This window comes from Cottoperca gobio, unplaced genomic scaffold (genome assembly GCF_900634415.1).
Source record: "Cottoperca gobio unplaced genomic scaffold, fCotGob3.1 fCotGob3_296arrow_ctg1, whole genome shotgun sequence".
Lineage (NCBI taxonomy): Eukaryota > Metazoa > Chordata > Actinopteri > Perciformes > Bovichtidae > Cottoperca > Cottoperca gobio.
The window spans coordinates 77,826-94,537 of record NW_021166905.1 but is presented as its reverse complement, the minus strand read 5'-3'; the positions used below and the strand labels follow the sequence as shown (position 1 = coordinate 94,537).

Here is a 16,712-nt window from a genome sequence, read left to right as displayed (position 1 = left end):
ATCCAGCAGCAAGAGACTCCTCTGTACATCCAGCAGGAGACTCCTCTGTAACATCCATCAGCAGAGACTCCTCTGTAACATCCAGCAGGAGACTCCTCTGTAACATCCAGCAGCAAGAGACTCCTCTGTAACATCCAGCAGGAGGAGATCCTCTGTAACATCCAGCAGGAGGAGACTCCTCTGTAACATCCAGCAGGAGACTCCTCTGTAACATCCAGCAGGAGAGACTCCTCTGTAACATCCAGCAGGAGGAGACTCCTCTGTAACTCCAGCAGGAGGAGACTCCTCTGTAACATCCAGCAGGAGACTCCTCTGTAACATCCAGCAGGAGACTCCTCTGTAACATCCAGCAGGAGGAGACTCCTCTGTAACATCCAGCAGCAGGAGACTCCTCTGTAACATCCAGCAGGAGGATCCTCTGTAACATCCAGCAGAGACTCCTCTGTAACATCCAGCAGCAGGAGACTCCTCTGTAACATCCAGCAGGAGGAGACTCCTCTGTAAAATCCAGCAGGAGGAGACTCCTCTGTAACATCCAGCAGGAGACTCCTCTGTAACATCCAGCAGCAGCAGGAGACTCCTCTGTAACATCAGCAGGAGGAGACTCCTCTGTAACATCCAGTAGGAGGAGACTCCTCTGTAACATCCAGCAGGAGGAGACTCCTCTGTAACATCCGCAGGAGACTCCTCTGTAACATCCAGCAGGAGGAGACTCCTCTGTAACATCCAGCAGGAGGAGACTCCTCTGTAACATCCAGCAGGAGACTCCTCTGTAATATCCAGCAGGAGACTCCTCTGTAACATCCAGCAGGAGGAGACTCCTCTGTAACATCCAGCAGGAGGAGACCTCTGTAACATTCCAGCAGGAGGAGACTCCTCTGTAACATCCAGCAGGAGACTCCTCTGTAACATCCAGCAGGAGGAGACTCCTCTGTAACATCCAGCAGGAGGAGACTCCTCTGTAACATCCAGCAGGAGGAGACTCCTCTGTAACATCCAGCAGGAGACTCCTCTGTAACATCCAAGCAGGAGACTCCTCTGTAACATCCAGCAGAGGAGACTCTCTGTAACATCCAGCAGCAGGAGACTCCTCTGTAACATCCAGCAGGAGACTCCTCTGTACATCCAGCAAGAGACTCCTCTGTAACATCCAGCAGCAAGAGACTCCTCTGTAACATCCAGCAGGAGGAGACTCTCTGTAACATCCAGCAGAGGAGACTCTCTGTAACATCCAGCAGGAGACTCCTCTGTAACATCCAGCAGCAGGAGCCTCTGTAACATCCAGCAGGAGAGACTCCTCTGTAACATCCAGTAGAGGAGACTCCTCTGTAACATCCAGCAGGAGGAGACTCCTCTGTAACATCCAGGCAGGAGACTCTCTGTAACATCCAGCAGGAGGAGACTCCTCTGTAACATCCAGCAGGAGGAGACTCCTCTGTAACATCCAGCAGGAGACTCCTCTGTAATATCCAGCAGGAGACTCCTCTGTAACATCCAGCAGGAGGAGACTCTCTGTAACATCCAGAGGAGGAGACTCCTCTGTAACATCCAGCAGGAAGGAGACTCCTCTGTAACCTTCCAGGCAGGAGCACTCCTCTGTAACATCCAGCAGGAGACTCCTCTGTAAATCCAGCCAGGAGGAGATCTCTGTAACATTCCAGGCAGGAGACTCCTCTGTAGCATCCAGCAAGAGACTCCTCTTGTAACCATCCAGCAGGCGAGAGACTCCTCTGTACCATCCAGCAGGAGACTCCTCTGTAACATCCAGCAGGAGGATACTCCTCTGTAACATGCCAGCAGGAGACTCCTCTGTAACATCCAGCAGCAGGAGACTCCTCTGTAACATCCAGGAGGAGATCCTCTGTAAACATCCCAGCAACAGGAGACTCCTCTGTAAACATCCAGCAGCAGGAGACTCCTCTGTAACATCCAGGCAGGAGACTCCTCTGTAACATCTCAGCAGAGGAGACTCCTCTGTAACATCCAGCAGGAGACTCCTCTGTAACATCCAGCAAGAGACTCCTCCTGTAACATCCAGCAGGAGACTCCTCTGTAACATCCAGCAGGAGGAGACTCCTCTGTAACATCCAGCAGGAGACTCCTCTGTAACATCCAGCAACAGGAGACTCCTCTGTAACATCCAGCAGGAGACTCCTCTGTAACATCCAGCAGCAGGAGACTCCTCTGTAACATCCAGCAGGAGACTCCTCTGTAACATCCAGCAGCAGGAGACTCCTCTGTAACATCCAGCAAGAGACTCCTCTGTAACATCCAGCAGGAGGAGACTCCTCTGTAACATCCAGCAGCAAGAGACTCCTCTGTAACATCCAGCAGCAAGAGACTCCTCTGTAACATCCAGCAGCAAGAGACTCCTCTGTAACATCCAGCAGGAGACTCCTCTGTAACATCCAGCAGGAGACTCCTCTGTAACATCCAGCAGGAGACTCCTCTGTAACATCCAGCAGCAAGAGACTCCTCTGTAATATCCAGCAGGAGACTCCTCTGTAACATCCATCAGCAAGAGACTCCTCTGTAACATCCAGCAGGAGACTCCTCTGTAACATCCAGCAGCAAGAGACTCCTCTGTAATCCAGCAGGAGGAGACTCCTCTGTAACATCCAGCAGGAGGAGACTCCTCTGTAACATCCAGCAGGAGACTCCTCTGTAACATCCAGCAGGAGGAGACTCCTCTGTAACATCCAGCAGGAGGAGACTCCTCTGTAACATCCAGCAGGAGGAGACTCCTCTGTAACATCCAGCAGGAGACTCCTCTGTAACATCCAGCAGGAGACTCCTCTGTAACATCCAGCAGGAGGAGACTCCTCTGTAACATCCAGCAGCAGGAGACTCCTCTGTAACATCCAGCAGGAGACTCCTCTGTAACATCCAGCAAGAGACTCCTCTGTAACATCCAGCAGCAAGAGACTCCTCTGTACATCCAGCAGGAGGAGACTCCTCTGTAACATCCAGCAGGAGGAGACTCCTCTGTAACATCCAGCAGGAGGAGACTCCTCTGTAACATCCAGCAGGAGACTCCTCTGTAATATCCAGCAGCAGGAGACTCCTCTGTAACATCCAGCAGGAGGAGACTCCTCTGTAACATCCAGTAGGAGGAGACTCCTCTGTAACATCCAGCAGGAGGAGACTCCTCTGTAACATCCAGCAGGAGGAGACTCCTCTGTAACATCCAGCAGGAGACTCCTCTGTAATATCCAGCAGGAGACTCCTCTGTAACATCCAGCAGGAGGAGACTCCTCTGTAACATCCAGCAGGAGGAGACTCCTCTGTAACATCCAGCAGGAGGAGACTCCTCTGTAACATCCAGCAGGAGACTCCTCTGTAACATCCAGCAGGAGACTCCTCTGTAACATCCAGCAGGAGGAGACTCCTCTGTAACATCCAGCAGGAGACTCCTCTGTAACATCCAGCAGGAGACTCCTCTGTAACATCCAGCAGGAGACTCCTCTGTAACATCCAGCAGGAGACTCCTCTGTAACATCCAGCAGCAGGAGACTCCTCTGTAACATCCAGCAGGAGACTCCTCTGTAACATCCAGCAGCAGGAGACTCCTCTGTAACATCCAGCAGCAGGAGACTCCTCTGTAACATCCAGCAGGAGGAGACTCCTCTGTAACATCCAGCAGGAGGAGACTCCTCTGTAACATCCAGCAGGAGGAGACTCCTCTGTAACATCCAGCAGGAGACTCCTCTGTAACATCCAGCAGGAGAGACTCCTCTGTAACATCCAGCAGGAGACTCCTCTGTAACATCCAGCAGGAAACTCCTCTGTAACATCCAGCAGGAGACTCCTCTGTAACATCCAGCAGGAGGAGACTCCTCTGTAACATCCAGCAGGAGACTCCTCTGTAACATCCAGCAGCAGGAGGACTCCTCTGTAACATCCAGCAGGAGACTCCTCTGTAACATCCAGCAGCAGGAGACTCCTCTGTAACATCCAGCAAGAGACTCCTCTGTAACATCCAGCAGGAGGAGACTCCTCTGTAACATCCAGCAGCAAGAGACTCCTCTGTAACATCCAGCAGCAAGAGACTCCTCTGTAACATCCAGCAGCAAGAGACTCCTCTGTAACATCCAGCAGGAGACTCCTCTGTAACATCCAGCAGGAGACTCCTCTGTAACATCCAGCAGGAGACTCCTCTGTAACATCCAGCAGCAAGAGACTCCTCTGTAATATCCAGCAGGAGACTCCTCTGTAACATCCATCAGCAAGAGACTCCTCTGTAACATCCAGCAGGAGACTCCTCTGTAACATCCAGCAGCAAGAGACTCCTCTGTAACATCCAGCAGGAGGAGACTCCTCTGTAACATCCAGCAGGAGGAGACTCCTCTGTAACATCCAGCAGGAGACTCCTCTGTAACATCCAGCAGGAGGAGACTCCTCTGTAACATCCAGCAGGAGGAGACTCCTCTGTAACATCCAGCAGGAGGAGACTCCTCTGTAACATCCAGCAGGAGACTCCTCTGTAACATCCAGCAGGAGACTCCTCTGTAACATCCAGCAGGAGGAGACTCCTCTGTAACATCCAGCAGCAGGAGACTCCTCTGTAACATCCAGCAGGAGACTCCTCTGTAACATCCAGCAAGAGACTCCTCTGTAACATCCAGCAGCAAGAGACTCCTCTGTAACATCCAGCAGGAGGAGACTCCTCTGTAACATCCAGCAGGAGGAGACTCCTCTGTAACATCCAGCAGGAGACTCCTCTGTAACATCCAGCAGCAGGAGACTCCTCTGTAACATCCAGCAGGAGGAGACTCCTCTGTAACATCCAGTAGGAGGAGACTCCTCTGTAACATCCAGCAGGAGGAGACTCCTCTGTAACATCCAGCAGGAGACTCCTCTGTAACATCCAGCAGGAGGAGACTCCTCTGTAACATCCAGCAGGAGGAGACTCCTCTGTAACATCCAGCAGGAGACTCCTCTGTAATATCCAGCAGGAGACTCCTCTGTAACATCCAGCAGGAGGAGACTCCTCTGTAACATCCAGCAGGAGGAGACTCCTCTGTAACATCCAGCAGGAGGAGACTCCTCTGTAACATCCAGCAGGAGACTCCTCTGTAACATCCAGCAGGAGACTCCTCTGTAACATCCAGCAGGAGGAGACTCCTCTGTAACATCCAGCAGGAGACTCCTCTGTAACATCCAGCAGGAGACTCCTCTGTAACATCCAGCAGGAGACTCCTCTGTAACATCCAGCAGGAGACTCCTCTGTAACATCCAGCAGGAGACTCCTCTGTAACATCCAGCAGGAGACTCCTCTGTAACATCCAGCAGGAGACTCCTCTGTAACATCCAGCAGCAGGAGACTCCTCTGTAACATCCAGCAGCAGGAGACTCCTCTGTAACATCCAGCAGGAGGAGACTCCTCTGTAACATCCAGCAGGAGGAGACTCCTCTGTAACATCCAGCAGGAGGAGACTCCTCTGTAACATCCAGCAGGAGACTCCTCTGTAACATCCAGCAGGAGACTCCTCTGTAACATCCAGCAGGAGGAGACTCCTCTGTAACATCCAGCAGGAGACTCCTCTGTAACATCCAGCAGGAGACTCCTCTGTAACATCCAGCAGGAGGAGACTCCTCTGTAACATCCAGCAGGAGACTCCTCTGTAGCATCCAGCAAGAGACTCCTCTGTAACATCCAGCAGGAGACTCCTCTGTAACATCCAGCAGGAGACTCCTCTGTAACATCCAGCAGGAGGAGACTCCTCTGTAACATCCAGCAGGAGACTCCTCTGTAACATCCAGCAGCAGGAGACTCCTCTGTAACATCCAGGAGGAGACTCCTCTGTAACATCCAGCAACAGGAGACTCCTCTGTAACATCCAGCAGCAGGAGACTCCTCTGTAACATCCAGCAGGAGACTCCTCTGTAACATCCAGCAGGAGGAGACTCCTCTGTAACATCCAGCAGGAGACTCCTCTGTAACATCCAGCAAGAGACTCCTCTGTAACATCCAGCAGGAGACTCCTCTGTAACATCCAGCAGGAGGAGACTCCTCTGTAACATCCAGCAGGAGACTCCTCTGTAACATCCAGCAACAGGAGACTCCTCTGTAACATCCAGCAGGAGACTCCTCTGTAACATCCAGCAGCAGGAGACTCCTCTGTAACATCCAGCAGGAGACTCCTCTGTAACATCCAGCAGCAGGAGACTCCTCTGTAACATCCAGCAAGAGACTCCTCTGTAACATCCAGCAGGAGGAGACTCCTCTGTAACATCCAGCAGCAAGAGACTCCTCTGTAACATCCAGCAGCAAGAGACTCCTCTGTAACATCCAGCAGCAAGAGACTCCTCTGTAACATCCAGCAGGAGACTCCTCTGTAACATCCAGCAGGAGACTCCTCTGTAACATCCAGCAGGAGACTCCTCTGTAACATCCAGCAGCAAGAGACTCCTCTGTAATATCCAGCAGGAGACTCCTCTGTAACATCCATCAGCAAGAGACTCCTCTGTAACATCCAGCAGGAGACTCCTCTGTAACATCCAGCAGCAAGAGACTCCTCTGTAACATCCAGCAGGAGGAGACTCCTCTGTAACATCCAGCAGGAGGAGACTCCTCTGTAACATCCAGCAGGAGACTCCTCTGTAACATCCAGCAGGAGGAGACTCCTCTGTAACATCCAGCAGGAGGAGACTCCTCTGTAACATCCAGCAGGAGGAGACTCCTCTGTAACATCCAGCAGGAGACTCCTCTGTAACATCCAGCAGGAGACTCCTCTGTAACATCCAGCAGGAGGAGACTCCTCTGTAACATCCAGCAGCAGGAGACTCCTCTGTAACATCCAGCAGGAGACTCCTCTGTAACATCCAGCAAGAGACTCCTCTGTAACATCCAGCAGCAAGAGACTCCTCTGTAACATCCAGCAGGAGGAGACTCCTCTGTAACATCCAGCAGGAGGAGACTCCTCTGTAACATCCAGCAGGAGGAGACTCCTCTGTAACATCCAGCAGGAGACTCCTCTGTAACATCCAGCAGCAGGAGACTCCTCTGTAACATCCAGCAGGAGGAGACTCCTCTGTAACATCCAGTAGGAGGAGACTCCTCTGTAACATCCAGCAGGAGGAGACTCCTCTGTAACATCCAGCAGGAGGAGACTCCTCTGTAACATCCAGCAGGAGACTCCTCTGTAATATCCAGCAGGAGACTCCTCTGTAACATCCAGCAGGAGGAGACTCCTCTGTAACATCCAGCAGGAGGAGACTCCTCTGTAACATCCAGCAGGAGACTCCTCTGTAACATCCAGCAGGAGACTCCTCTGTAACATCCAGCAGGAGGAGACTCCTCTGTAACATCCAGCAGGAGACTCCTCTGTAACATCCAGCAGGAGACTCCTCTGTAACATCCAGCAGGAGACTCCTCTGTAACATCCAGCAGGAGACTCCTCTGTAACATCCAGCAGCAGGAGACTCCTCTGTAACATCCAGCAGGAGACTCCTCTGTAACATCCAGCAGCAGGAGACTCCTCTGTAACATCCAGCAGCAGGAGACTCCTCTGTAACATCCAGCAGGAGGAGACTCCTCTGTAACATCCAGCAGGAGGAGACTCCTCTGTAACATCCAGCAGGAGGAGACTCCTCTGTAACATCCAGCAGGAGACTCCTCTGTAACATCCAGCAGGAGGAGACTCCTCTGTAACATCCAGCAGGAGACTCCTCTGTAACATCCAGCAGGAACTCCTCTGTAACATCCAGCAGGAGACTCCTCTGTAACATCCAGCAGGAGGAGACTCCTCTGTAACATCCAGCAGGAGACTCCTCTGTAACATCCAGCAGGAGACTCCTCTGTAACATCCAGCAGGAGGAGACTCCTCTGTAACATCCAGCAGCAGGAGACTCCTCTGTAACATCCAGCAGCAGGAGACTCCTCTGTAACATCCAGCAGCAGGAGACTCCTCTGTAACATCCAGCAGGAGGAGACTCCTCTGTAACATCCAGCAGGAGGAGACTCCTCTGTAACATCCAGCAGCAGGAGACTCCTCTGTAACATCCAGCAGGAGGAGACTCCTCTGTAACATCCAGCAGGAGGAGACTCCTCTGTAACATCCAGTAGGAGGAGACTCCTCTGTAACATCCAGCAGCAGGAGACTCCTCTGTAACATCCAGCAGGAGGAGACTCCTCTGTAACATCCAGCAGGAGGAGACTCCTCTGTAACATCCAGCAGCAGGAGACTCCTCTGTAACATCCAGCAGGAGGAGACTCCTCTGTAACATCCAGTAGGAGGAGACTCCTCTGTAACATCCAGTAGGAGGAGACTCCTCTGTAACATCCAGCAGGAGGAGACTCCTCTGTAACATCCAGCAGGAGGAGACTCCTCTGTAAAGAAGTCTATGAGAAAATGTTTCTTCTTCTCTCTTGATTTATTACCTCAGTAACATTTTCCTGACGAGTTTATGTCTCAATCTGTAGTTTCAAGTCTTCTTCAACATGATGTTCATTTAGTAACTGATGGAAACATTTAGAGTATAAAGCAGCGTCTGCTTTAGGGTGGGGCTACCTGTGATCGACAGGTCGTTACCATGGTGTTTTCGTGTTTTCATCTCACTTTAACTTTTAGTTTTCACACAAGAAGTTTAAATGTAACTATTAAATATAAATTAGATATTAGATATAAATATTATGTATAAATATTAGATATAAATATTAGGTATAAATATTAGATATAAATATTATGTATAAATATTAGATATAAATATTAGGTATAAATATTAGATATAAATATTATGTATAAATATTAGGTATAAATATTAGATATAAATATTATGTATAAATATTATGTATAAATATTAGGTATAAATATTAGATATAAATATTAGGTATAAATATTATGTATAAATATTATGTATAAATATTAGGTATAAATATTAGATATAAATATTAGGTATAAATATTATGTATAAATATTAGGTATAAATATTAGATATAAATATTAGGTATAAATATTATGTATAAATATTAGGTATAAATATTAGATATAAATATTATGTATAAATATTAGATATAAATATTATGTATAAATATTAGATATAAATATTATGTATAAATATTAGATATAAATATTAGGTATAAATATTATGTATAAATATTAGATATAAATATTATGTATAAATATTAGATATAAATATTAGGTATAAATATTATGTATAAATATTAGGTATAAATATTAGATATAAATATTATGTATAAATATTATGTATAAATATCAGATATAAATATTAGGTATAAATATTAGATATAAATATTAGGTATAAATATTAGATATAAATATTATGTATAAATATTAGGTATAAATATTAGGTATAAATATTAGATATAAATATTATGTATAAATATCAGATATAAATATTAGGTATAAATATTAGATATAAATATTAGGTATAAATATTAGATATAAATATTATGTATAAATATTAGATATAAATATTAGGTATAAATATTATGTATAAATATTAGGTATAAATATTATGTATAAATATCAGATATAAATATTAGGTATAAATATTAGATATTAATATTAGGTAAATACAGGTAATGTTTCCATGTTGACTCCCTGAGTCTCGTGTGTTTCATGCTCTTGTGTTTGAGTCATAATAATCTTTCATCTTCAAAGTTTTCATGTTCCTGTTTTATTTTGTTGAGATCTGGAAGCAGAACACGTCCACGTGCCAAACGGAGACATGGCCGAGCCGGACGCGGACGGAGAGGAAACTGTTGCTGTAACCAGAAAGACAAAAAGGAAGAAGTGAGTACCAGCATTGAAGGGACTTTATGTTTCAGGAGCTTCCATGTTTCTGTGAATGATTCTGTGAAAGTGGTCGAGTATTGAGCGACAGCGTCGATGTCCGTCCACTAAGAGTCTGTTCTTGCAGCTGACGGCTCAGATTGGTGTGTCTGACAACATGATGGAAAGGTTTTCTTTACCTTTCACTTCGTCCGCTCTGTTCGTCTCACTCAGGAGATCTCTCTAAAGTCTGCTCAATATTCAGCCACGACACGATACTCATAAGCAAACATATCCATTTAGAAACAATGTAAAGTAAAATAATAAAATGGTCTGAGATGACACACTTTGAATAGTTCAACATGTGTGTTATTGCTGAAGTCATCTTGAACAGTTGGAACATGCACCTGATTTGGTGGATCATCCCACTCATGCTTCCAGGTGTCTCCCGGCAAGAAGAGACTTCTGCTTGAGCGAGACTTGGTTAGACACAATAAGCACCGAACCACCGAACCAATGAACTAAATGTTTGTTCCTATTGGACACAAAACCTGGGAAATTAGGATGCAGGGTGAACAGCTGCCCTGATGCACAAGTCTTGGACCAATCATCACAATGCATCCGATCCTTGAAATATTTGCAGCGTGGCTACACATGTAACGTGCAAACCCTTTTCCTTGTATCACATGGCAGGAAGGCGAAGGCGCCGGAGCTTTACAGCAATGACCTGGAAGCTGAGGACGACGACATCATCACAGACGCTCAGTCCCCGATCCCCCAGCAGTCCCTGTTCTCCGCCCCCCACGGACACAGCCAGCCGGTGGGCAAAGTGTTCGTGGAGAGGAACAGTGAGTGTGAAACACACACACAGCTGGAGAGACGTTTCCATCAGTGGAGACTAGTCTGTGTATCCGTGATTCGGATCTGCTCCAAACTTCACTGAGTTCTTCCTCCATGTGTGTGTGTGTGTGTGTGTGTGTGCAGGGCGTTTCCAGGCAGAGCGAGTTGAGCAGCTCCGACACTCAGAGATGATGGACGATTACATGGACCCCCGGCAGGTCTGGACCACCAGAGACGTCGCGATGAGAATCCACAGCAGCTTCAGGTCTGCACACACTCACGCACACAACCTTTTTTCAAACTAATTTTATTTAATTGTCTATTTCTTGTTGTTTAAATGTTTTAAATGCCTTTAACCTAGTTTGTAAAACGCTCGAGCTACGTCTCTCATATGAAAAGTGCTCTATAAATAAAGCTAATTTTATTTCATTAATATTATTATGTCTGAAGAAAAATGTGTTATTAGAAAACTCCTCCTCTACATGTTATCCTGTGTGTGTGTGTGTGTGTGTGTGTGTGTGTGTGTGTGTGTGTGTGTGTGTGTGTGTGTGTGTGTGTGTCCTCCCCCTGCAGGGTGATTGGTCTCTTCTCTCACGGGTTCCTGGCTGGCTACGCGGTATGGAACATCATTGTTGTGTATGTGCTGGCAGGCGAGCAGATGACCACGCTGCCAAACCTCCTGCAGCAGTACCACCTGCTGGCCTACCCGGCTCAGTCTCTGCTGTACCTGCTGCTGGCCATCAGCACTGTGTCCGCATTCGACAGGTCTGTGTGTACAAGTACTAATACCACACTGAGAAAATACATGTTCCAACATGTGTGTGTTACATAATCCTGTTACATTAATGTGTGTTACATGTTCCTGTTACATTAATGTGTGTGTTACATGTTAATGTTACATTAATGTGTGTGTTACATGTTCCTGTTACATTAATGTGTGTGTTACATAATCCTGTTACATTAATGTGTGTGTTACATGTTCATGTTACATTAATGTGTGTGTTACATGTTCATGTTACATTAATGTGTGTGTTACATGTTCCTGTTTTCATTAATGTGTGTGTTACATGTTCCTGTTACATTAATGTGTGTGTTACATGTTTCCTGTTACATTAATGTGTGTGTTACATGTTCCTGTTACATTAATGTGTGTGTTACATGTTCCTGTTACATTAATTTGTGTGTTACATGTTCCTGTTGCATTAATGTGTGTGTTACATGTTCCTGTTACATTAATGTGTGTGTTACATGTTTCCTGCTGCCATTAATGTGTGTGTTACATGTTCCTGTTACATTAGTGTGTTACATGTTCCTGTTACATTAGTGTGTTACATGTTCCTGTTACATTAGTGTGTTTACATGTTCCTGTTACATTAATAGTGTGTTACATAATCATGTTACATAATGTGTGGGTTACATGTTCATGTTACATTAATGTTGGTGTTACATGTTCATGTTACATTAATGTGTGGGTTACATGTTCATGTACATTAATGTGTGTGTTACATGTTCATGTTACATTAATGTGTGTGTTACATGTTCATGTTACATTAATGTGTGGGTTACATGTTCCTGTTACATTAATGTGTGTGTTACATGTTCCTGTTGCATTAATGTGTGTGTTACATGTTCCTGTTACATTAATGTGTGTGTTACATGTTCCTGTTACATTAATGTGTGTGTTACATGTTCCTGTTGCATTAATGTGTGTTACATGTTCCTGTTACATTAATGTGTGTGTTACATGTTCCTGTTACATTAATGTGTGTGTTACATGTTCCTGTTACATTAATGTGTGTGTTACATGTTCCTGTTGCATTAATGTGTGTTACATGTTCCTGTTACATTAATGTGTGTGTTACATGTTCCTGTTACATTAATGTGTGTGTTACATGTTCCTGTTACATTAATGTGTGTTACATGTTCCTGTTACATTAATGTGTGTTACATGTTCCTGTTACATTAGTGTGTTACATGTTCCTGTTACATTAATGTGTGTGTTACATGTTCATGTTACATTAATGTGTGTGTTACATGTTCCTGTTACATTAATGTGTGTGTTACATGTTCCTGTTACATTAGTGTGTGTGTTACATGTTCCTGTTACATTAATGTGTGTGTTACATGTTCCTGTTACATTAATGTGTGTTACATGTTCCTGTTACATTAATGTGTGTGTTACATGTTCCTGTTACATTGATGTGTGTGTTACATGTTCCTGCTACATTAATGTGTGTTACATGTTCCTGTTACATTAATGTGTGTTACATGTTCCTGTTACATTAATGTGTGTGTTACATGTTCCTGTTACATTAGTGTGTGTTACATGTTCCTGTTACATTAATGTGTGTGTTACATGTTCCTGTTACATTAATGTGTGTTACATGTTCCTGTTACATTAATGTGTGTTTTTACATGTTCCTGTTACATTAATGTGTGTTACATGTTCCTGTTACATTAATGTGTGTGTTACATGTTCCTGTTACATTAATGTGTGTTACATGTTCCTGTTACATTAATGTGTGTTACATGTTCCTGTTACATTAATGTGTGTGTGTTACATGTTCATGTTACATTAATGTGTGTGTTACATGTTCCTGCTACATTAATGTGTGTTACATGTTCCTGCTACATTAATGTGTGTGTTACATGTTCCTGTTACATTAATGTGTGTTACATGTTCCTGTTACATTAGTGTGTTACATGTTCCTGTTACATTAATGTGTGTGTGTTACATGTTCATGTTACATTAATGTGTGTGTTACATGTTCCTGTTACATTAATGTGTGTTACATGTTCCTGTTACATTAATGTGTTTGTTACATGTTCCTGTTACATTAATGTGTGTTACATGTTCCTGTTACATTAATGTGTGTGTTACATGTTCATGTTACATTAATGTGTGTGTTACATGTTCCTGCTACATTAATGTGTGTTACATGTTCCTGTTACATTAATGTGTGTTACATGTTCCTGTTACATTAATGTGTGTGTTACATGTTCCTGTTACATTAGTGTGTGTGTGTTACATGTTCCTGTTACATTAGTGTGTGTGTTACATGTTCCTGTTACATTAATGTGTGTGTTACATGTTCCTGTTACATTAATGTGTGTTACATGTTCCTGTTACATTAATGTGTGTGTTACATGTTCCTGTTACATTAATGTGTGTTACATGTTCCTGTTACATTAATGTGTGTGTTACATGTTCATGTTACATTAATGTGTGTGTTACATGTTCCTGTTACATTAATGTGTGTGTTACATGTTCCTGTTACATTAGTGTGTGTGTTACATGTTCCTGTTACATTAATGTGTGTGTTACATGTTCCTGTAACATTAATGTGTGTGTTACATGTTCCTGCTGCATTAATGTGTGTGTGTTACATGTTCCTGCTACATTAATGTGTGTGTTACATGTTCCTGTTACATTAATGTGTGTGTTACATGTTCCTGTTACATTAATGTGTGTTACATGTTCCTGTTACATTAATGTGTGTGTGTTACATGTTCATGTTACATTAATGTGTGTGTTACATGTTCCTGCTACATTAATGTGTGTTACATGTTCCTACTACATTAATGTGTGTGTTACATGTTCCTGTTACATTAATGTGTGTTACATGTTCCTGTTACATTAATGTGTGTTACATGTTCCTGTTACATTAGTGTGTTACATGTTCCTGTTACATTAATGTGTGTGTTACATGTTCCTGTTACATTAATGTGTGTGTTACATGTTCCTGTTACATTAATGTGTGTTACATGTTCCTGTTACATTAATGTGTGTGTTACATGTTCATGTTACATTAATGTGTGTGTTACATGTTCCTGCTACATTAATGTGTGTTACATGTTCCTGCTACATTAATGTGTGTGTTACATGTTCCTGTTACATTAATGTGTGTGTTACATGTTCCTCTTACATTAATGTGTGTGTTACATGTTCCTGTTACATTAATGTGTGTTACATGTTCCTGTTACATTAATGTGTGTGTTACATGTTCCTGTTGCATTAATGTGTGTGTTACATGTTCCTGTTACATTAATGTGTGTGTTACATGTTCCTCTTACATTAATGTGTGTGTTACATGTTTCTCTTACATTAATGTGTGTGTTACATGTTCCTGTTACATTAATGTGTGTGTTACATGTTCCTGCTACATTAATGTGTGTGTTACATGTTCCTGTTACATTAATATGTGTGTTACATGTTCCTGCTACATTAATGTGTGTGTTACATGTTCCTGTTACATTAATGTGTGTGTTACATGTTCCTGTTACATTAATGTGTGTTACATGTTCCTGTTACATTAATGTGTGTGTTACATGTTCCTGTTACATTAATGTGTGTGTTACATGTTCCTGTTACATTAATATGTGTGTTACATGTTCCTGCTACATTAATGTGTGTGTTACATGTTCCTGTTACATTAATGTGTGTGTTACACAATGCATCATATTCTATAAGATCAACACAATAAAACATATAATTTGAAAACCTCATGTAAAGTTTAAGTACTTCAGCTGTGTGTTCTCTGCTGCAGGGTGAATCTGGCCAAAGCCTCCATGGCTCTGAGAGGCTTCCTCACGCTGGACCCTGCCGCTCTGGCTTCTTTCTGTAAGTGAGACAAGAAGAAGATGAAGAAGATGAAGATGAATAAGATGTATAATAACAACTCTTCTCTCTGTGTTCAGTATATTTTATAGCCCTGATCCTGTCCCTCAGTCAGCAGATGACCAGCGATCGCATCAACCTTTATCCAACAGCCAACGAGACTCTGTGGTGAGAATCTGCTGTGTGTCAGAGTCACTGTGGGTAACAATAAACCACCTGTACAGTACAGTACAGTACAGTACAGTACAGTACAGTACAGTACAGTACAGTACAGTACAGTACAGTACAGTAAAACAATACCATACTGTACTGTATGGTATTGTATTTATTGTTTTATATTTCCCGTCGCCTCCTGCAGGCCTCCAGGCTCAGAGCAGCAGATCCTACGGCCGTGGATTGTCGTGAACCTGGTGGTGGCGCTGTTGGTGGGCCTGGCCTGGGCTGTTGTCTCCACCCGGCCCGACATCGACTACACAGAAGGTCGGCGGAGATATCTTTACTGTCAGGTTACCCCACTAAATGATCCTCTGTATTTCAACACTTCTCCTCTGACTTATTTTAAATAGTAAAGCTTTGGTGAAATGCATGTTTGATGCATAGATTTGTTTATGTTGTTATGCTATAAAGCAGGTTTTCAGGAAATATAGCTGCATGTTTTGGTTTGTTCTGGATACTACCACCAGATGCCGCCAGAGTAAGTATTTCAATCCTGCAGAGAGTGAAGTATTAAGGTGGATGAGAGTTCTATTTTTTTCCTTGCAGAGTTTTTGATGACAATGGAAGTGGAGGGAGACCCGAGAGGAGACGAGAACCTGGACATCCCTGCCTGAAAATCTGTCTCTGTCTGTCTGTCTGTCTGTCTGTCTGTCTGTCTGTCTGTCTGTCTGTCTGTATGTCTGACGTTCTGACTCAAAATCAGTGATCTTGTTAATTTATTCAATGTATTTCTTTTGTACAAAATGTAAATCTAGCACTTTGTTTTCCTGAGTATGATTTTGTAAATAAATAATTACAGTATATGTACAGTAGCAGCTTTCAGTTGTTCCTCATTTGTTAAATTATGATCCCTTATCAAGTCAAATCAAATCAAATCAAATCAAATTTATTTATATAGCCCAATATCACAAATTATACATTTGTCTCAGTGTGCTTTACAGACTGTACAAGATACGACACCCTCTGTCCTTAGACCCTCTGTCCTTAGACCCTCTGTCCTTACACCCTCTGTCCTTAGACCCTCTGTCCTTACACCCTCTGTCCTTAGACCCTCTGTCCTTAGACCCTCTGTCCTTACGCCCTCTGTCCTTACACCCTCTGTCCTTAAACCCACTGTCCTTACACCCTCTGTCCTTAGACCCTCTGTCCTTACACCCTCTGTCTTTACACCCTCTGTCCTTAGACCCTCTGTCCTTAGACCCTCTGTCCTTACACCCTCTGTCCTTAGACCCTCTGTCCTTACACCCTCTGTCCTTAGACCCACTGTCCTTACACCCTCTGTCCTTAGACCTTCTGTCCTT

At 44.0% G+C, this 16,712-nt stretch overlaps 1 protein-coding gene across 1 annotated transcript; it reads left to right on the top strand.

Moving 5' to 3' along the window:
- Window positions 1-9,672: 9,672 nt before the first annotated feature.
- LOC115005387 (transmembrane protein 237A-like) lies at window positions 9,673-16,212 on the top strand. Its single transcript, XM_029427185.1, has 8 exons — window positions 9,673-9,758; window positions 10,431-10,585; window positions 10,722-10,842; window positions 11,151-11,342; window positions 15,125-15,198; window positions 15,276-15,363; window positions 15,554-15,675; window positions 15,958-16,212. Exons 1-8 carry the CDS (start codon window positions 9,694-9,696, stop codon window positions 16,023-16,025), a joined length of 885 nt encoding a protein of 294 aa, XP_029283045.1. The 5' UTR covers window positions 9,673-9,693; the 3' UTR covers window positions 16,026-16,212.
- The last annotated feature ends 500 nt before the right edge of the window (window positions 16,213-16,712 follow it).